The 22571-nt window shown below is 34.4% G+C and overlaps 4 protein-coding genes, 1 long non-coding RNA gene and 1 pseudogene across 10 annotated transcripts; 1 reads left to right on the top strand and 5 right to left on the bottom strand.

The window, feature by feature from the left end:
* Positions 1 to 5875: 5875 nt before the first annotated feature.
* On the top strand, positions 5876 to 8580 carry LOC105971396 (26S proteasome non-ATPase regulatory subunit 14 homolog). Its single transcript, XM_012996248.2, has 6 exons — positions 5876 to 6238; positions 6513 to 6690; positions 7070 to 7151; positions 7424 to 7600; positions 7685 to 7852; positions 8276 to 8580. Exons 1-6 carry the CDS (start codon positions 6097 to 6099, stop codon positions 8465 to 8467), a joined length of 939 nt encoding a protein of 312 aa, XP_012851702.1. The 5' UTR covers positions 5876 to 6096; the 3' UTR covers positions 8468 to 8580.
* On the bottom strand, positions 8523 to 9713 carry LOC105971395 (putative carboxylesterase 2 pseudogene; annotated as a pseudogene). The gene has a single exon (XR_016030333.1). The product of XR_016030333.1 is annotated as a putative carboxylesterase 2 pseudogene (transcript).
* A 429-nt stretch (positions 9714 to 10142) lies between these two features.
* On the bottom strand, positions 10143 to 11598 carry LOC105971359 (uncharacterized). The gene is made up of 2 exons (XM_012996206.2): positions 10759 to 11598; positions 10143 to 10668 (listed from the first exon to the last, which is right to left on the bottom strand). Exons 1-2 carry the CDS (start codon positions 10906 to 10908, stop codon positions 10243 to 10245), a joined length of 576 nt encoding a protein of 191 aa, XP_012851660.2. The 5' UTR covers positions 10909 to 11598; the 3' UTR covers positions 10143 to 10242.
* A 137-nt stretch (positions 11599 to 11735) lies between these two features.
* LOC148771870 (uncharacterized) lies at positions 11736 to 12785 on the bottom strand. Its single transcript, XM_088815577.1, has 2 exons — positions 12632 to 12785; positions 11736 to 12308 (listed from the first exon to the last, which is right to left on the bottom strand). The coding sequence occupies exon 2, from the start codon at positions 12225 to 12227 to the stop codon at positions 11868 to 11870; it is 360 nt and encodes a 119-aa protein (XP_088671703.1). The 5' UTR covers positions 12228 to 12308; positions 12632 to 12785; the 3' UTR covers positions 11736 to 11867.
* Positions 12786 to 13600: 815 nt separating this feature from the next.
* On the bottom strand, positions 13601 to 16508 carry LOC105971290 (uncharacterized). Its single transcript, XM_012996138.2, has 7 exons — positions 16290 to 16508; positions 16043 to 16131; positions 15636 to 15774; positions 15261 to 15356; positions 15037 to 15159; positions 14093 to 14349; positions 13601 to 13969 (listed from the first exon to the last, which is right to left on the bottom strand). Exons 1-7 carry the CDS (start codon positions 16423 to 16425, stop codon positions 13859 to 13861), a joined length of 951 nt encoding a protein of 316 aa, XP_012851592.2. The 5' UTR covers positions 16426 to 16508; the 3' UTR covers positions 13601 to 13858.
* An 835-nt stretch (positions 16509 to 17343) lies between these two features.
* Positions 17344 to 20957, bottom strand: LOC148771869 (uncharacterized). Of its 5 annotated transcripts, none has more exons than XR_016030331.1 (4): positions 20572 to 20957; positions 19630 to 19724; positions 17698 to 18274; positions 17344 to 17615 (listed from the first exon to the last, which is right to left on the bottom strand). It is a non-coding gene; the product is annotated as an uncharacterized LOC148771869 (long non-coding RNA). The 5 variants fall into 5 exon arrangements; XR_016030330.1 differs by lacking the exon at positions 17344 to 17615 and having other exon boundaries at positions 17626 to 18096; positions 18215 to 18274; positions 20572 to 20954; XR_016030329.1 differs by lacking the exon at positions 17344 to 17615 and having other exon boundaries at positions 17626 to 18274; positions 19831 to 20957.
* Positions 20958 to 22571: the final 1614 nt, after the last annotated feature.

Below are 22571 nucleotides of genomic sequence, written 5' to 3'. Positions count from 1 at the left end.
AATTCACAAAAATCTCGAACATGCCTAATCATGGCTTCAGGCCATGTGCATTCACTCACTATCTCGTGAAGCAAACATCATGCATGATTTGACCTAGTGACAACTAAGGTACATTTCATAGAACCCAAGACATAGCTGTTTTCCCAATACTAAACCATAGATTGGGAATGATCTTTGTGTGGATATGACTTCTAGTCAATGCCAATATAAATCACAAGTTTTGCATCATTCATTGATGTATAGGGCGTGTCGGTAAGGTGAGATAAGTCTATCTAATAAAGTACCGAAAACGCTAAATCATATCGAGTACATGGAGTTAAGCATAATAATGCATATATTGCATTTACATATGGCACTTCTGGTGCTAACACTTCCTCGTCCTCCTCCATGGGACGGAATGAATTATTGGACCTATATCACTGTCAAACTCCCATAGGTGTTACTCGATAATTTCTCTTTATCCATAACATCTTCTCGATGTAATTCGATTGATGGACATAAATATAATTGACATGATAAATTTTAAGTTGGTAGAGACAACAAATTAGTCTCATTTAGATCTTTGATCTTGAACTCAAATTTTCAACAATTGAGTTTTTCTTACTTGACTTCTAGTCTAAATCAAGTTTATGTCCTTTATATAAATTGTAGTAATAGGAACAATCAAAACCAGTTATTGTTCACATATTCTCTTCCGAGCAATTGTTCACTTAGGCAATTGTCCTATATTCTTCTGGAATATTTCTAGTCATAATTAAAGTGAACGTCTAGCCCAACTGAGTTTATGTTCCGTGATCTGGAACTAATTGCTTCGGGAAATCGAAGTCCTTCTAGAACTTTCATATAAATACTTGTATCTAGATTCTCATTAGATACTTTGTGACCACGTATTTAATAACATTCACCATGAAAGAGTATACCTCTTTAAAATCAATCTCAAGATGCTTAGGAAATCCTTGAATGATGGGATGAGTCTTCGAGCTCCCAATCTCATTTGCTCATAAATCATTGTACTGTGAGATTAGTCTTCTGGCTCCAAATCTCGTTCGAGCTATGAGATGAGTCTTCTGGCTCCCAATCTCGTTTAAGCTATGAGATGAATCTTCTGGTTCCCAATCTCATTTGAGGTATGAAATGAATCTTCTGGTTCTCAATCTCATTTGAGCTATGAGATTAATCTTCTGGTTCCCAATCTCATTTCATTGATTGAGCTATGAGATGAGTCTCCTGGCTCCCAATCTCGTTTAAGCTATGAGATGAATCTTCTGGTTCCCAATCTCATTTCATTGATTGAGCTATGAGATGAGTCTCCTGGCTCCCAATTTCGTTAAGCTATGAGATAAATCTTGTGGTTCCCAATCTCATTTGAGTTATGAGATGAATCTTCTGGTTCCCAATCTCATTTCATTCTTTGAGCTATAAGATGAGGCTCCTAGATCTCAATCTCGTTCGAGCTATGAGATGAATCTTCTGGTTCCCAATCTCATTTCATTCCTTGAGCTATGAGATGAGCTTTTTGGCTCCCAATCTCGTTTCTTTTCTTTGTGAGTACTCACTTATATCCCATGGGTGAAATTCAAGGAGTTGTAGGAACTACTGGTCTCTACACTCTTCATTTTATCGAGGAATCAAATTCAGCTCGTATTGTTTATTTTCTCATTTCGGCGGACCATCCCTTTGTTTACACTTATTTGATCAAGGTTATATATCATCACCCAATAAAAAGTTCAGTAGCTACTGTGTAAGGAAATTTGTCATCGATGATCATTTCAGCCTGATACAACATCTCATTTGCATGAATAACTAACTGAGATTTTCCTATTCTCGGGAATGGATATTGATGTCGAGGCGTCCCCCGACTTCGTCTCCTAGACGAATCCATATTCTAGAATTATTTTAAGAGATGGATCAGGTGGGATCCCATTGGTACTTGTGCTAACCGGATTCTCAGTTGGGCATTATTCTCTTCTGGAGATGAGAATCCTTTGATCCCATTGCTCTCCCCCTCTTCTAGGCAGGGAGGCAAGATTGGTTAGCAGGGATTGATGGCCTACCCATATTTTATCCTTCTAGGACATCTGCCATTGCTGGCTTACTTGAGATCTCGTCACTTTTTCAAATCGGAGAATAAGTCTAGCATTATTCGTTCTACACGACTTCATATTTTTATGTAGGAACATTAGTATAGACGTTCATTGCAGATTTCTAAGTTGTCGCATACGACTTGACGCCGTTCTTCGGGAACGTTACGATGCACATTACTTGCAAATCTATATTGTCATCCCACACGACTTCACGTCGTTCTTCAGGAACGTTAGTATGGATGATCTATTAATCTATGTATCAATTCTCTAATGTATGGGATCTTGATGAGACACTATAGGGTCGTCCCACTCGATTTCACGCCGTTCTTCAGGAACGGTAGTGTGGACGTTCTTTCCTCCCCCTAACGGCGGGAAAACAGTCTCATCAAAGTGATAGTCCGCAATTTGAGCGGGTGAGAGATCGTCTGTCTAAGGTTCTAAATTTTAGTTGAAGATGGTGATACATAGTCCACATATATCTCCTTGGATTACCTCCAAGAAATGAATTGAATCATTACATTTATGTGCGTATGCTGACATATAATCGATAATCGAATTACTTAATTTCGAGCAATCGACAACTTATGCTTCTGGCATACAAATTGTTGTTCTATATAACCGTGTCGAAAATTCCTCTAATTTTCCCAATGTACGATTCTGGCCGTACACGTTAGAGATGATGCACATATCAATTTCTTGTGTTCAATGGTTTCAACAAAATAACCATTAGCTCAAATATCTTTAAAGTTTAACAACGTTCTACTGGAACGTGGAGAAAAAATGAGCTACTTTAATGGGCAAAAATGTGCCATGAGATATATAATTTGGACATTATCATAACCATCTATCAAAACTACATGTGCCTCATTTAGTTATCAAAGAGGTTTTGCTACAAATAGACATGAAATTAATTAAGTACGACATATCTCTCAGGATAGTATGTGTTGTCGCACTATCTGCCAGAGATTTATCCCCACATGTCATGTCTATAGAGTTATATAAATCTAATCATATATATTCAGTACTTCAGGTACTAAATAAATTCATCAAGCAAACACCACTGAATAACATAATAATTAACTTAGAGCATAAATATCTGGTCTAGAGCATAAACTAGACATAATCAAAATATGAATATGGTTCCTAACATGAGCATATGAAGTAGGATGATTGAAATTCAATAAACTAATAAACCCGAGTAATAAAATAATCATAATGCATGAAATCAAAAGTTCAATCATATCCCAACATGGGTTATTTGGTCAGATGTGCCCAAGTATGGAAGCTGAGCGATGGACTATATATTGAAATTTTTTACCTATACTAACTCAGTCTAGGCTGGTGCATTATTATTTGCATCTCCAGCCCCAACGTTCCTCGCACTTCAGGTGCGCGACCAATTCTTAGATCCACCATATATAAAACATATATCTATGTTCTGATTTTGAGCTCTATTTGGATTTTAAAATTCATATACAAATCGTTTATGAATTCACTTGTTCCTTGCTTCCGGCAAGTATATTGTCTTTTGGTAATCAAAACGACTAGTCAGGTTATACCATTCTTTATGGGAACCCATCGTTTGATGAATACTCCAGACGAAGGATTTCATCTAATTATCTCGTAATCAGAACATAGTCTCAGCCTTCTGGGCTTGCCTAATAAATTATTCTCGAAAACAATCATTCTCACTTGCTCACTAAGCGTATGGATCTTAACATCCATTATCCAACCGACAAAACTTTCACCAAATACATTAAGTTGGGTAAACTCGAGTTTGCTCATGTGTTTCATCTCAAATCAGATAGATAAGGAGTATTATTGTTTTATGGGAATGTAACCTCCATAAACAATTTCATGAATATTTTGCACATATTAGAACTTCCGGTCTAATAATTCATACACCACATGTTCATACACATTCATGGATTACATACGATAAATTAAACCATAACGACGAACGAAATATTGTTTACCATTTTCATATCACAAAATTACATATGGCAGATATGGATCAATTGAATGAATTCTCCATTAGAGATGGACCAAAATCTTCATGCAATTAAGACTTTGTAAATTGTCAAATATATAAAATATAACATGCTAAATAATATAAACAATATATAACATGTACAATCTCATATAAATTCCACGAACTAATTCTGAAATTATTCCGGTAGGTAATCATGAATTAACTAAATGGATCCAAAATGCTATCAAGTATCAGCAGTGCATTAGATCATCTTAAAATGAAATGACCAAGTTATTGTAGCAAAATTTTCTAACAATTCATGCAATACAAATTCAACCGAGAAAAAAAAAATTCTATTAACATGGCTACAATCACATTCAGTAAGAAACATAAACAATTTCACATGCATCATCAAATATATTCACCCCTCATTCTACAGTGCATATTTATTCATAAGCTTCTTAGTGCACTGTATTCTAAATACTATAATAAAACATTCATAATACAATTTCATATCAAATCCTCGAAACATGAAATAAACCAGCAAGGTATTATAATCCTTTGACAATATACAATCACACATTTATCGTCGCTATTCATTGAATCCGGAATGAATGCAAATGATAAAATAATTTGCTACACCACATACCAAAAACAATCATTGTGATATTTATACCATACTATAACATAATTAAGCATGCTTCCAATAATTACGAATCACATCATATTTTGAAATTATCCACAGTATAAATGAAGTAATGACTTGAAGATAAATATGTACTTCATGCATTTCATGCCATTAAATAGATCTAGTGCATCTCTTACGAAATCAAAATTGCAAGGGATTACGGCTTACTTGAAACGCTTAAACCCAAATGTTGAAGAATATATTGTATTCATCGAACAAGATTACCATTTCACGAACGAACTCGAATCACAAGTTCTTCAAGCATCCACGTGCCAAAAATAGTTCATTTTTCACGAGCACCTGAATCACAAATTCTTCAAGTATCCTAGTCCCACGAACGATTGTCTTTCCACGATCACAACGAGCATTTCGTGCTGATAACGTGTTGTAAAATGACCTATTTATCTAGTGCTTTGGTTTGTGTTTGTTGAAATACATAAGAATGTAAATAACAAGACAAAGAGAGAAAGAGAGAATGCAAATGACAACAATCCGTAGAGAGATAATTGTGGGTATCAATGGGAAGGGAGTTTTTCTCATTGATATAGGTGTAAGCCACCGGAAGTTACAAGGAGGAGTTACAAATGGAAGTTCCATGGAAGTTATTTCCTACACACATCATGGGACTAAGGTGTGGGAAGTTTACACTAGTGGGAGGTTGAAAAGACCCTCAAAGTGGTTAAGTTAGGAAACCACACATTCCATATTATTTACAACAAAACTGACAATGTTGGAATTATATATATATATATATATATATATATATGGGAATAATATATATATAATTCCAACATTGTCAGTTTATAATTGTGTGTGATGATTTTTTGTTCGATTGTTTTAAATTTAAAACCTCGATATTTTTTAGTTCGTTGACTTATTAGGTTAATAAATTTTGATCTTTAGTTTGATCTCCATACGTAAAGTACTAGTTTGATTTAAAATATACTTAGTTTTGATATTGAAACGAATTTGATAATGTATTTCAAAACAGATTTGAGAAAAAAACCGCAGATCAAAATCCAAAACTCAGAATTCGGAATGAAAAAAAATTTGATTTCAATATCAACAATATACGACCCAAATTATCAAAAATATTTTTATCAGAAAATTGAAATGACAAAATTAGCCTCTGGGGTGCGAAATCTTAAAAAAAAAAAAAAGAAGAAAAAAGAAAAAAAAGTTTTCACCGCCACAAATCGAAATTAGAGAAAATAAAAGGGTGTCATTGCAAAGTCCTGTCTTCTTTCCAAAGAAATCGAACTTCGAAAATTCGAAACTCTAATTTTAGCTCAAAGCATAAATTTTTGATTCAAAGAAAATACCACCGGAGAAAAGACAGAACGAAAAAGAAAATGGCGGGCATGGAAAGACTACACCGGATGTTTGCTGGCGCCGGCGGCGCCCTCGGCCACCCACCGCCGGATTCCCCAACCCTCGACTCATCGGAGCAAGTCTACATTTCATCTCTCGCCCTCCTCAAAATGCTCAAACACGGTAAATCTAGGGTTTCTCATTTGTTAATTTACCGATTGCGCCTTCTCTTCATTTTACACAAGAAATTAGGGTTTATGCGGCGGTGGTGTGTAATACTGTTAAATCTCTATAAATTAATAGTGGAGACGGGAAATTCTATTAATTTAGCAAATTATTAAATTATCGAGTTAATAATTTAACATGAGTTGGGACCGAGAGAAACTATTATTTAATCGAGGTTATTAGTTTATCGAGTATTAATTTATCGAGGTTTTACTGTCATCAATTGTTACAGGTAGGGCAGGAGTACCGATGGAAGTGATGGGGCTGATGCTGGGTGAGTTTGTGGACGAGTACACGGTGCGTGTGGTGGACGTCTTTGCGATGCCGCAAAGTGGGACAGGTGTCAGCGTTGAGGCTGTCGATCATGTTTTCCAGACTAACATGCTTGACATGCTCAAGCAAACTGGCAGGTACGTCTACCAATCTGGAATGAATTTTCAATAATTTAATTTTTGCTTCATTGTAATTTCAGATTTATTGTTGTTTGAAATTCGATATTCTTCTTTCTCAAGCATCATAAATTGCAGCGTTCATGTGATTTCGTGAAGGTTCTTCGCATTTAAAGGAGACGGATTTTTTCAGAAATTTAGGACTTCGAAATTTTAAAAGTCGAAAAAATGGATGATTGAACTGAAGTAATAATGCATTTTTTATTGGAGAAACTTTACACGGTTGGCTCATTTTTCGTTTTGAGGTTCAAGTCGTGATTTCGTCCTCTTTGATTTGATTGGAGTCTGAAGCTTTTACCTCTTAATCAATAATTAAGCATTTCTGTTTTATATGTTACAGACCTGAGATGGTGGTTGGTTGGTATCACTCGCATCCCGGTTTTGGATGCTGGCTTTCTGGTGTAGACATAAATACACAACAGGTTACGACCTTTTTCTATTATTTACGCATTGTGCTTTTCAAAATATCGTTTTTTTAGTTACGCTGATGCAATATTTATATTAGGCACATGCTCGTATTATGTTTGTTGGTGTTTTTGTTTATCTTAATCTCGATTGTTTATTTTTCGAAAAAAAAAAACTTAATATTCTGTGGGCACGCTCAAGTTCATTCAATAATTAGTATTGAACTTCTTATTTACCGTGACTAGTTTTGTCGATTTCTTGAATAAAATCGTGTGTCTTAATCATGCAGAGTTTTGAAGCTTTGAATCAGAGGGCAGTAGCGGTGGTTGTCGATCCAATTCAGAGTGTTAAAGGGAAAGTCGTAATCGACGCCTTCCGTCTGATTAACCCACAGACTATGATGCTTGGTCAAGAGCCACGACAAACAACGTCCAACCTCGGACACCTTAATAAACCATCTATCCAGGTAAAAGCCCGTATTTTGACTTTTGGTCAAAATCATCTACGTTTCAGTTTCTAATTTTTGCAGAGTTGATCTCATTCGTTGCAGGCTTTGATTCATGGGTTGAACCGACACTATTACTCCATAGCCATAAATTACCGAAAGAACGAACTCGAGGAGAAGATGCTTCTGAATCTTCACAAGAAGAAATGGACGGATGGTTTGACCCTGCAGCGGTTTGACGCGCACTCCAAAACAAACGAGCAGACTGTCCAGGTACATTGTATTCTCTCTCTTCGGTTTTTTCTTACAGCTTGTGGCAATGAATACATGGATTACTGTGATTGTCTTAGAATGTCTGAGAATGTCAAAAAAAAATAATAGTAAACTAAAACGTCAATTGAAGCCAATTGACTTGATAAACTTGTGGTATATGGCTCGCAAATTTACTTATAATGCTTCTTTTCCGGGCATCGACTTGTCAAATTGCGAATATATTTTGGAGAACTGCTATTTTTCAGGAATTTTGCGTACTTTATATATTTCTTATAATATCAATCATGGCCTTGTTTACTTTTGGTCAAGAAGTGATTGTGTATATAAAAAGATGTTATTCGGCGTAATATATATCCAGCTCTACTTTGTTCTTTCGATTTTCTTGTATTAATGTTGCAGTTATACTTTCTTGAAAACACGCAGGAGATGCTAAAGCTAGCTGTCAAATACAACAAAGCAGTTCAAGATGAGGATGAATTGCCACCGGAAAAACTAGCAATCGCGAACGTGGGAAAGCAAGACGCAAAGAAGCATCTCGAGGAGCACGTCTCGAACTTGATGTCTTCAAACATCGTCCAGACATTAGGCACAATGCTCGACACAGTTGTTTTCTAGAGAGAGAGAAAGAGATAGCACAAATCTTTAATTTGGTTGTATTAACATCTACTCATTTGTACTGGCAACATTTCCCATTTCATGAAACTCATCATTTTACGGACATACAAAAATTGCAAATTCGATAGAAATAATTGTCGTCTGAAGCAAAATTCTATTACATGAATCATAAATTATTACGGTTCGATACTATTCGCTAGTGTTGAAGCATATGCAGGCGGCATATCCCTATTGAAGAAAGCAGCCATTCTTGTCATCCTCTCCTTAGCTCTCTCGCCATTCAAGTCGTGCAAATGAAAGCAATGCCCCTCGCTTTCGACTTCATGGATCTCAACCGTACCCAACCACCCGCTCCGACTCAACGCATCGAAATAAAGCCTCCCTCTATCCTTCAAAATATCCTTCTCAGCCACACAAACCAGCACTCTCCAGCACCCGAGACCCGCTAAACCCGGCCCAACCGGGTCGATCCACGGGTCGTCTACCGGGCACGACGGACAAACCAGCGGCCACAGCCGGTCCACGTACGCCTTCCTGTCCGGGTCAAGCGCCTCCGACCCGATCGGATCCGGCCCCCAGAAATACGGATCCACCAACGCGATCCCAAGAATTTCCAATTTTACCCCTGCGTCGGGATTCCCCACCGCCATGGCCAAGTTGTGCGCTATATTGCCGCCCGCGCTGTCGCCGGAGAGGAACACTCGCTGGAAGTCCGCATGACGGTTGAGGAGCGGCTCGGGCCCGTCGCCGTTACTGTGGGCCGACACCCACTGGACCGCGGCCCATGAGTCCTCATAACCAATGGGGAGAGGGTGCTCCGGAGCCCTCCTGTAGTGCACGGAAACTGCGATGACTTGGGATTCGGCTACGAGGGCATTCATGTAATTGTGGTAGAGATTAGAAGAAGGGGTGTACACGAAGAATGCGCCCCCATGGAAATAAACAAGAATTGGGAGCTTCTGATTGGCGGTCGGGAGTTTGGGGAGGTAGATTCGGACATAAACCTCAGTTTCCGGGATTATGTCTTTTACGTCCTTAGAGGAAACGCCCGTTTGAGGGTCGGTGCCAGGTGGCGTGGTGTCGGTTCCGGTTAATCTTTCGACATTGCCGTTTTTGTAGACTTTGATAAATGGTGGAAACTCATAGTCTAGCTCACTGTTGGTTGCAGCCATTGTAGAGGAAGAGAGTTATTTTCAGAGGATTAGTTTTTTTCTCAATGGATATGAGTTTTGATGTTTTTCCTCCACACCTTTTGAGTATTTATAACAAAATTGATGCATGTATTGGGTCAATGAGGCGTTGACTAATCTAACCAAGGTTCAATTTTGACCTCAACACTGATTTTTTTTATGATACCGGAATTTGGGAGAAACATGTAAATACTAAAAGTATACCGGTGTATTTATAAATATTCTATAATAAATATATATAAGTTTTTATTTATATATACATTCTTTTTATATATTGTGTACAAATATATTAAAAATAATTTTTACTATCAACTATTAATTTGCAACTGATCATTAAATCATGTAAATAATTCGAGAAACAACAAAAATATTTGAAAATTTGCTATTCAAACATGTTTCTAACTTTTTAGTTTTTAGAAATCGCAAAATGGCCCGTAAGGTGTCCGGCAGGTGTCCTCGAGTTTCCGACACGAAACGCGGAAACGTTGAGAAGTTGAAGTTTCTGTACTTCATAGCTTTAATATGACTCGATATTAGTTCAACTACATATGTTATCGGAATACAAAATTCATTCGTGTATATTTACTAATTTACCCTTCGGCCGTTCCTTCTCCACGACCAAGAATTAGACGGACACTTGGGCAGAGGAGGCTGCAACAAAGTCTTCCGACAAAGGCCGAACGGCCACCCTTGACACTCAATAATCATCTCCCGAATAATAAAAGATTGCTTGCCGATGAAGTAATCCCGATCAACATGGGTCCCACTTAAGCTCGAAGATCGAGAAAAACGTGCTTTAACAGAGAAAGATTCGTCAAAGCTAGTGGCGCTCGAGCATCGCGAGAGCCTACTGCATGCAGAGAGAAACTCCTCTCTGTTTTCTCCACATGTACTCCTTTTTTCGGTTGCTTGTGGAGATAGAGCCCATTTAAAGCTATCTATTCCGATTTGGGATTTTCTTCGTTTGTGTTTTGATTCGATGTATTTACCTACGATTGCTGAAATAAATACCTGTCATACAAAAAAAAAAAAAAAATTGTTACAACAAATATGATGGAATTTTCAAAGATAAAACGAAGAGATGAAGTGAGTTTTTTTTACCTCTTCTTGGTGGTCGAAATCGGTGATCGGCTCCGCTTCTTCGGGGATTGAATCGGGTCGAAAAGAATGGCATTTGGTGAATAAATCCTTGAGGAATTTGAATCTCTTGATGGGATTTGGTGGCTTTTCTTGATAAAACATATTCATCATGTTTGTAGGTGGAAAAGAGAGGTGTGTATGGTACTACTATTAGTACACAACAATCTTTGGGGTGAAGCCAAAGATAAAAGCAAGATACAAAAGTTCTAACATATATCTATAATATATTGTATACAAGTGTAAATTACGGCCACCCGCCTGAGGTAAGGTCAAATTACAAAAATACCACTTATGTTTGGGTAATTACAGTCACTCCTCAACTATGAATGTTCTTACACGTCCACCCTTATGGTGTCAAATTCGACATAGTCTTCTAGATTCCGGCCGTGGAATGTTCTCTAGTTTGTACTCGTTTTGTGCGCAGTTTTTGAATGTACCATAATCTGATATTTACAAGGCAAGAGACATATTTTACGATCATCTTATTTCAAAATGTGGAGCTAGAATGGGATAAAACGGGTACAAACTGGAGAATATTCCACATAATCTAGAAAATTCCACTAAATTTGACACCACAAGGGTGAACGTGTAAGAAAATTCCTCATTTAGGGGGGTGTAATAACCCAAATACGAGGGTATTTTTTTTCTTCGTAATTTGATCTTACCTCAGGGATGGCTGTAATTTACCCCATATGATTGGAAATTCCTAGTTTTTTCTCGCTCATTTTGCACAATTCCGTCGATCAAAACTCGAATTATCGTTATTATGATCGAAAATGTGCTTCAAATGACAGCTAACTAATAAAACCAATACCGTTCAAACACTACGATAACTTTATTTCTAAAATTATAAGATCCGAAACCATCATATACGAGATGTAGGAACTTATAAGACGTAGACTTTAGCCAAAGATGAAATATAACCTCCACCCTCCCTCGTTATCGGACCGATCGAACATACGAAAAACATATCGAGAAATTTCAAGATTGCCAAAAGGGCAGCTAAGTACGACACGAAACCGTATCAAGAACTGCATTTTTATTTAAAAAAACAAAAAACGAAAAACGAATCAATTATTAGAAGATTTCTGAAGCTGTTGTGATGTAACAGAAATAAGAGATTGAAGCTTCGCAACGGCAAAAGTCTTGTGAGGCGGGCATTTCGACAGAGCAACGTTTAACGATACTACGGCTTCGTCGACGTTACCTGCAGCCATGGAAGCCATTCCTGCCTTGTACGCTTCATCCGCCATTCGAGCATCGAATTCCGAATACGCTAACGATTTGTTGGAAAAAACGGGAGCACGAGCGTACTCGAGAGAAGCAATGGCGGAATTAATCTCCGCCATCAACGCCTCCGGTGGATCAACGGCCATGATCTTCACACCGTCGAACACATTCCACGGATGCTTCTTTTCTACAGCACTCATTCATTCGTACGACAAGTTTTCGTAGATAATCGAGAACTCTCGTTTAGGCTGCCAATACTGCATTATCAGTTCATTTAACATCTACATATCATTGCAATAAAAATAGATAATTAACTGTGATTAAATCTAAAAGCAGCAAATCTATATATCCACAGCTAATCAAGAAATTAATTTCATTTATAAATAAATAATATGTAATATACAATAATCAGAAATAGCTCAACCACATATATAATATATTTCCCCAACATGCCTGATTCACATAAACGACACAGTTTGATAAATTCACAGTAATTAATAAAGATGAAAAAAAATAAAAATTAAAGGAAAAATATATAGTGAGCCACTCATATATCAGCTGCAAGAGAGATGATTTAAACTGAATATGATGTTAAGAATCGAACCTTTGGGGAAGAGAAAAAAAATTATTATATGGCTGCGCTTCAAGATTGAGAAGGTTCTTGATTTATTTTTGTGTCAAAAAAGAATTGGATTTATAAGATAAAACAAAATTATGTGTAACTAGATATAAAAATACATAAGAAATGTGAGGATATAACAATATTTTGATTGGAATTTTTTTAATTTTTATATATTTGTTTTTTAATTAAAAGGATAGGATGAAGCTATTTGGGTTCCACCAAATATTGGTTTCCAATTCTACCCTTTGCATATTTTATGTATACTTTGATCTATTAAAAAATACTTTTTCGCTTTCCAGTCTAATATTTTATACACTACGCGCTTGTACGGTTACTTATATTGGATTTATCAGATTAGATGAGATTGGATTAACTCTCTACTGACTAATTAATTATTCATTTAGTAGTATATTCGGTTTATCAGATTAGATCTTCTATTAAATTTGTTAAATTCGATTATTATATATGAATTGTCTATAAAACCACTTAGTTTACAATAATAAAATATTTTTGAAGGATAAAATTGTTTTTTTCACTTTTTAATCACCCGCTGCAGTAGCCGCCATCAAAAGCCCATTACCTAGTCGTTGATTTTCTGCATTTTTTTAATCAAAATCGTTTTTTTTTCTGTTTGTTTTGGAAATCAAAATATATAAATTGGTATATTAATTGAATCATATATTCCCAAACAAATAGGGCCTAATAGTATATATATAGTAATCTTAGGTGCTCATACATTTGGGCGTGCAAAATGCAATACATTCCGCCACATGCTCTACAACTTCGGCAATTCCGGTCAGCCCGACCAAAGCATAGAACCTACTTACCTGGAAACGTTGCACCCAAACGTGCCCTAAAAACGGCGCCGGAACCACCTTGGAAAATCTTGACCAGTCAACGCCCAACGTTTCGACAACAACAACTTTGATGTAAAGCGGTAGTCAGCAATCAGACATAGACTAGTAGTGACGAATCACACGAGCCATGAAATTTTTACAATTTGCAATTTTCAGTGTCACAAGTATTGAATTGCCCAAAGGCAAATATTGAATGTTCAAATATACAAAAGATGTAACTTTTTATCTTAACTTACTATCAACATGAGTTCTCGACTTTTCGTGTTATACAACAACGAAACTAAGAGCTGAAGCCAAATTTTTCACAAACGACAAAAATAAGATAGCAACTTAATCGGTTCGTCAAAACTTTTCACACGCTAACGACCCCAGATACCCACGGAACAATTAGTGGTGCGTTTGGATGCGTATCTCGGTATGATTCGGAATATGTACCCTTGAAATTCAATTTTGGTGTCTCTGACTGCAGAAATTAATTAATGCAGAATGAATCAATTTTCACTACTCTGGCGCAAAAATAATAATAATAATAATAAAATTCAAGATATTGATAAATATGTCACCGGAAAAACGGGGGTGGACTTACATATTTAAGCCAGCATTCTTGATTTTTATGTTGATAAATATCGGGAGAGAAGCATCCCGTCTCGGATGGGCAATAAACCCAAATGTTGCATTTTTTAACACCTTGATTGGCATTTTTGGCTTGATCCAAACACGCCATACAACAATCGTAGGCCGACTCTTTCGGGTGAGTCAGCCCCCATCGAACGGCAACACCACCATAGTCTGTGTGAAGTTCCGCGTGGCATTCAGCTGGTAGCTGTCTCCCTGGCAAGATCTCTTCAAAAAAAGAAAAAATTCAATACCCGAGAACAAGAACTTTTCGTTTTCTGACAATCTATCTGTGATCAATTTTAGCTAATCCGTAAGTAAAGTAAGATTTTTTTTACTGTTCACTAGTAAAACATATTTGAATTAGGGGTGGAAATCGGATGGATCGGAATTAGAACTTTTAGAAAAAAAAATGGATTTTTTCTCGGAAGTGAAAAGCTAATTCCAATTATGTTCCAAGAAAATTCAGGAAAATGGGAAATCGGAATTTCGGGAAGTGGAATGAAAAAAATTGTACAAAAACTCGGAAATTTTCGGATCACAGTCGGCGGATTTGAAAACAAAATTAGTAACCTAAAATATATAACACAAATAATTTTGATACTACAAATGTAACTTTCAGAAAAAGAAAAAAAAAAATCGGAATTTCTTGAATTACGTTAGGAAAATAAATTTGGACCGGAAATTGGAATAGCGTGTATATTCCAATTCCAATCCAAAAAAAAAAAAAATCAGAAAATTCAGAAAACGGAATTTTTGGTTTTCGGAATAAAAAATATTTTCAAATTAAAAAATTGGAAAATTTCAGAACGGAATCGTCAGAAATCGGAAACTCCGTTACAATTTCCACCCATAACACGAGCGTTAAAAAGCAATTGAGCTCTAACATATAAAAGAAAAATGCCAAGTAATTACCAAACTCCTCTTCACCCTCGGGTTTGTCATCGTGTTCCTTGTTAACGATCTCAACCGGTATCCACAAACCAATCTCTTCTGCCAATTCTACCCAACCAGATCTCAATGCTCTTACGACAATTTCTGATGACGGATCAAAGTGAATATTTTATTGCCTTAAATAATCTGAAACCAAAGGAAAATCATTTGTAATCGTAATTTCTATTTATCATATATATTCATACCGGCTTCTTCAGGCAAAATTGTCGAATTTAAGATTTTCCCACGAACGAGCTTTTTAGCTTCTTTTAATTTTTCTTTGCGCCATGTTTCAACTGCGTCTGCTTAACAATAAATAAATAAATATTAATTTTCTTGATCACCTCAGATTTAGGCTACGGTCCATCAAAGCAAACAATTAGAAATTGAACCAAATTTTCGTTTTTCATTCTATACAAATTCGATAAAGATAACCGAATGTAGAGACACCGAGACAGTACAATTAACGTGCATCAATAAATAGTACCAGTATGAAAACTTCGAATTTAAATGAAAGATCGGCATAGAAAGCAGAGTTGCATTGAATCAAACTATATGTCATAAAATAAATTCGTTCGCACCTCGTTGAGCTGTTGTATTGGTTGCAGCATCTAAGCTTCTTAACCTCTTCAGAATCTCGCCGATTAGCTTTTCTTTCAAATGCCGCGGCAGTTCCACCACACTTTCTTCCTTTGCAATTCTTTTCTTTAATCGTGTCACCTTCAGAAAAAAAAAAAACTCCCGAAAAATTATACATTTATTGCAAAAACTAACAAATTAAAATACGATTAAACCTATATAAATTAATATAGTAGAGACTAGCAAAATTCTGTTAATTTCGCGAAATATTAAATTATCGAACTAATAATGTAATAAGTTTTTACCAAGTAGGGACAAGAATAAATTATTATTATTCAAGCGAGGTTATTAATTTATCGAGGTACATTGCTATGTCGTCCAGACAAACAACACGGAATCGGAATCTCACCAGTTCAACAAGTTTTGTAGGTTCAGATGCTTTTCGGATTCCATTCGACACCTGCATTTGCCTAATCTGGTCTGGACTATAACTAAATGCTGTAAAATAAAATCAAAAAGTACTAATTCAAGACCTAATTCATCATCAGCACATAAATGCAAAAACAGAAAAAAGGAAATAAAAAAATAAAAAAATCAATTCAAACAATTTTCCTAATGAAAATTAAAATTGACAAAATTGAACAAGTTGTTCTTACTGGTATGAGAATCAACAAGATGAGTGTAGAGAGAGCGGAGCACAAAGAGAGCAGCTACAATATTGATGGAACACACAGTCAGAGTTGCCCTATTGTATGAACATTTACAATTATGCCCCGGCTCTCCTCTCCCCATTTTCTTCAACTTCCCCTCCAATCCACCATCACTTTCTCTCTCTAAATCTAACTCTCCATATCTATATATATATATATATATATATATATATATATATATATATATATATATATATATATATATATATATATATATATATATTAAGAGAGAGAGAGAGAGAGAGAGAGAGAGAGAGAGAGAGAGAGAGAGAGAGAGAGAGAGAGAATTCCCGGAATTCCGAAAGAATCAAAATAGGATGATTGTATCAATGGTTTCTGATAAATTAATTAAACAAAGGTAGAATATGGTTGGAACGTGGAGCCAAATTTATCGTTGTATTTGTATATAAAATAATAAATAATGTAAGAGTTGGGGTTCCATGATTTCTCAACTATGCTTGAGTTTGGTATGAAGGTTGAAAAATAAGTTAATAGTAATTGCATTAACAACTAAGGGTAAACTAGTATTTCACCCGTGCGATGCACGGGGAATACTATTTTCGATAATTGATATATAATATGATAGAATTCGGCAAAAAGCCAAAGTCCATTCTGTTTGATTTAAGTACCAACTTAAATAATATGTATATATACATATATATATTTATTTATTTATATATTCTTCTCCTGTCACTATGGAATTTATGCAAAGTGGATATTTTCGAAACTTATCACAAAATATATTTCAAAGATATTACACTCTAAAATTATAATATTTAATATGTTAAATGAAATATATCTAACAAAAAATATGTAATTAAATATTTAGAAAATTCAACAATAAAATACTTGAAATATGATAACTTGTACCAATATGTAGCTACAATCAGAATACTTAAAATTATGATGAATTACATGTATCCATATTCGTAGTTTTGAAATTTGCAAAATAATGTAATAATTTTGGAGTTCATGTGTATACCTTTTCAATATATTTTTTAGTGTATTTTATTCATAATTATTATAGAAATGTCGCACAAAATAAATACTCCAAATATTCTGCATAAAATAAATATAATGACTTCAAATTAAAGTCCCGCCGCTTTGATCGAATAACTTAAACTGCTCGCTCAATTGCCTTCTTCAGCAACCCCACCTCTTAATTCCAAATTCTATCACTCCATTTTCACAGCTGGCTCAGAATTTGCCAACTGAATGGGGATATCTCTCGTGAGTATGTATAGGCAAAAGCCAATGAGCTTTTTGATTGAGCTTAAAAAAAATAACCTCCCTCAAAATTTATCATCAAGAAAATTTGTGTCCCATGAATAAAATAATAATGAAAATATATTACCTTTTAGCGGAACTTGATATGTTGTTCTTCGATGGAACTTTCTGCTGTTAATCTAATCTGGCCATCCAATAACCCAAATGATCTCTGTATTATTACAACTTTAAGAGAGAAGTAATCTCTCAATATAGTAAATTGCCAATGGAATGTCACATTTAATAAATCATACAGGACATTAATGTCATGTTGTTGCCATTTTGGCAATATTTGAAAACTTGAAACTTTTAAAACGACAATGATTTTGGCAACTATGAGGAATTGAAAGCTGCGTAGCCACATAATTGAATGAAATCTTAAATAGCTGATTGAATGAATAGGTGTCAAGTCAAACCTGCAGCAGCCAAGTGAGCTTACTATTCGGATAAGGTATGCAAACACCTTCCCTTTGCTTTACATATGAGCCTGAAACGTGGTTCAAAATACTTGATCAAGAAATAATATTTCAACAACAAAAAGCTAATACAATTTAAAATAAAATATGAGATGTCTGAAGATTTAAACCAATGAATTTGAAAATCACCATCAGACGTCTCTCCAACGTTTGTTCCCTCTGAATTTCTACATCAGAAACGAATTCTTACTGTACACAATAGAGTATAATTAAATCATGTGGCTAGTGGCATAATGTGTAGCTTATTTGCCCTGAGATTTTGCCTCAAATAATTACAATACTAAATAATAATTCGATCAATTAATATAGCTTACTTCTCTCTACATTTGAACAAAAGACAATGTAAAAGAAGAAAACAAAACCATCCATCTTATCCCACCTTCTTCATTTCGATTTTATTTGATTTCTGAATTTCAATTCACCCTGAGACCCCCCAACCCCAAACACCCTCTGATCCTAAAAAAAAAACCTAAACCCCACTAAACTGCCAACACCATCTCTTTTACTTGTCTCAATTTATACTTAATTATGTGTTCTTTTTCCCACAAAATCCGCAATATATGAATGTTCTTTGCATAAATCATATGAGGTGGTGTACATGTATATGCTTTATGGTCGATATTCAATCTCAGAAATGGCCCTAAGAATACCCAACTGGTAATTCCATTTATATATAAGATCATCAAAAATTATCACATACCAATAAAATCAAATGGGTGGAATTTATAAAATCACCACAATACTATCTATCAGTTACACATACTTGATGATGAAATAATTGAAAGATATAAATCACCATATGCTGGAAATGATCAGGTTAGACATCATTCAGATCCAAAATTGGTAAAACAAATTCAATTATTAACTCCTTGCCAATTACATAACTATAGTGCGAGAGCGAATAAGTTCTGAAAAACGAACGGTTCAACATGAAATGGGAAAAGAACACAAGCCAACACTACCGATTTTGCAAAACATTTCATACCACTGATTTAACGGGGGAGAAAACTTAACACAATTTGTAACAAAAGTTGTCAAAAGTGCTTAATTTAGTTTGAATCAAGCTTATAACCTTGTCACGGTCATCTTTCATCTTCATTTCATAGAAATTAATCATTACTTCATCACTTTAATGACTATAAATTTAATGAAGGAACATTGTCAATTTGAAAAATATTATACATTTTCGAAGTATATATTATCTAAAAATAATATATATTATCTAAAAACAGGGGAAATACTACACATATTCACTATCAAACAATCAGAAAGTTGAGAAAATGTTCACTATTGTCATCTAAAAACAGGGGCAATAATCGTGTAACAAATATCATGATAATAGTAATATCAGAAATATCATGCAAAAAAAAATGAAAAAGATGTCCTAGAAACCGCATCGTCATCATCGATGCCCCAGAACTTTAATAACATCATATAAAACTACTATTAATGCAAACCCCAATTAAAAAAAAAAAAAAAAAAAAAAAAAAAAAATTAAGAAACCTCAAATCATAAGCAAGAACTCCTTAAATTAAAATACATACTGTGATAAGCAAGAAAACCTCAAATTCCGTCCAAACTCCTTCAATTTTGTCGATATACTATCACATTTTTTGGAAGAAAGAAGACAACTGCGTGCCTGGAGACAAAATTCTACGTCATAACCAGACAAATAAAAAGACAAAGAACCTGAAAAAAAACCCAATAAATTTGAATTTTGAACATAAAATGCGACTATCACTAACCTCTTGAGAAGCATTTTGGATGCATCAAAACTACAGTTTCAAACATTCCCACGCCCAAAAATTGTTTAGTAATTATTCAGTTGCAGCTTTAATATTGTGGGCATCAGTAATTTTTGAAAGATTCATGTGTTCGTTCCTTTTTAGCAAACGAAAAACAAAATTATATTTCGGGTTGGTTTACACATGTGAAATAAAATTGGAATTGGGAAGTTACGGATCGTGAAAACAACTGATGTACAAAAAAAAAAAAAAAAACTTGTTGAGAGGTTACGAATCGTGAGTTGCAGTTAATTCAGGGGATGCCAACGTTGATTTTTTTTTTCTTCTAAAAGTAGTCCCAAGACTTTCAAACAATTACGAAAAAGCAAACGAAAAAACATCTTCACTTTTTGACGGGCCTTGTTCTTGAATCATAAAACCATAAAAAATGAAAAAATAAAAATAAACCAACAACACGTAAACTAAATCCCTGCATATCAAAATTTCTCATGTATTTCTTTTACTCGGCTATGCTTCAGAAAAGAGAAAATTATCCGGTTTGTTTAGGCAAATCAGGAATATATGGATGGGGGCTCTTTGCTAGGCAAAACATTGAAGAAGTAGATATGCTAATAATTCACGTGTCCCAATTATTGTTGTTAATAATTTAAAATAAATGGGTCCAATCTAATTCCAACGTTTTTGCTTAAATTTGGTCCTTTTGCAGATTATAGAAAAATTTGGAGAAGAAAAATTTCTTACTTGAAATTTCAACCACCGTTGGCAGTGGCGTTCGCTGGCAGCAAATGGTCCTTCACTCCGACTGTCGGATGATTTTTGTTGAACTTTTGACCGGCGGATTTTAGAGCTTCAATTTTCTGGAAAGTAATAATTGTTGAAAGATTTGTGTGAGAATTTGTGTTATATACAGATGAGACATGAAATTTGAGATGAGAAGATCTAAAACAAATGAAGAAAACTGATTTCAATCGGCGGTTTGTGCAGTTGAAGGAGTGGGTTTTGAAAGAGAAATTTAGGGATAAAAAATTAGAGGAAAATTAGACGAGAGATGATGAAAAACGGCTGATATATTTTAGGGGAGATGAAATATGGGTTTTTCATTTTTACACCCAAAAATAGTAAAAATTATAAAACTTGCCCTAGGGTTAGAAACCCTAAGTTGCCACGTGTCAGAAAATGAGGCAAGGTATTGTCTTTTTATATATATATAGATTGCATTTCCCCCTTTTATTTTGGCTCCATTCCTCGGTGGAGTGTACTTTCAAGATCGGTATCACTTTATCTCCTTCTACTTTCGATTGTATCGATTTGTCCGTGCATTTGAAAAATTGTCTCAATGTGGTCCTCGCTATTCGTTGTCGGACGACCTTAACACCGTTTGATCTAAGCACTGAAATTACAAACGCCACCTCTCCCAGTTTAAATAATTATTACAAAAATAAAAAATAAATAAAAAAAACGAAAAATAAAATAATAAAAAAGTTTAAGACAACGAGAAAACATAGTTCTCTATGCCAGCCACGATTTATTTTTTTAATAATTATTTAAACTGGGAAGGTGGCTTTTTTGTAATTTTCATACTTGATCGAACGGTGTTACGGTCAAAGGTCTAAAAACTAATGACGAAGGCCACATTGAGACTTTTTTTTCAAATATTGGGGAACAAATCGAAGCAATCAAGAGTAGAAGGGGTAAACAATATCGAGGCAAAATACAAGAGAGAAAATGAAATTTACCCAACAAATAATAATAAATCTTAGTAATATAATGGGTAAAATATATTTTACACCCTTATACCTTGCTATATGTAACACTTACGCCCTTAATTTAATGGTCAACCTACTTGACCCTTAATGGTTTTAGTATTAAAATAAATTTAATATAGTTTTAATAATCTTTAATAAATGACAATATTTTTATTTTAAAAATAATACATGATTATGAAGAAATTAAATAAATATCAACGATAGCAATTTTCGTTTTAAATCACGGATTAAAAAAAATATTCACTACTTAAGTATTTAAATTAGAAATAAACATTTAGAAAGTTTATTTTTTTCATATATTGGATGAAATTATTTACTTCATCAAATATGTAAATAAAAAATTAATATTTATTTGTAACCTAAAATTTCGTACAGTTAATCTTAAATGAAAACGCCAAATTAAATGAAATTTGAATAAATATAATAAAACATTAACATGTTTTGTTAAAAAAATATTAACGTAAAATTACAATTTTTAATATAAACTTAATGAGAATGTTTTAATCCAATATTTGCAAAATTATACTGTGTTAAATATTTATTTAATAAATTTAGGCATAGTGCGAAAATATAAATTTTTTTTTAACAAAAACAAGGTATCATTAGAGCAACTCCAATGAAGGAACTAAATGAAGTATAAAACTAAAAAACTACCACTTTGATACTCCAATGGTGAGAATTATTTTGATACTCAACCACCCCGAGGTGCAAAAATACTCCCTGAAAAATGAGGTATAAAAAATATAACCACTCCATCAACCTATCACTATTTGACATGTGACATTTAAAAAATATAATTATTCATATATTTAAAATTTGATAATCTATTTGAAACTTGTAGTTGGAGTGAATTTTTTTCTAGAAGCATCAAAGTATTATATCAAGTATCAAATGAATGTTTAATGCTCCATTTTGATATCTCCCGAGTTGCTCTTAGGAACTATTAGAAAACATATATTGAATTTAATGATAAAA

This window comes from Erythranthe guttata, chromosome 3 (assembly GCF_056151865.1).
Source record: "Erythranthe guttata isolate IM_541 chromosome 3, IM_541, whole genome shotgun sequence".
Classification (NCBI taxonomy): Eukaryota; Viridiplantae; Streptophyta; class Magnoliopsida; order Lamiales; family Phrymaceae; genus Erythranthe; species Erythranthe guttata.
Note: the sequence above shows the minus strand (reverse complement) of the source record. Positions and strands in the feature narration are given on the sequence as shown.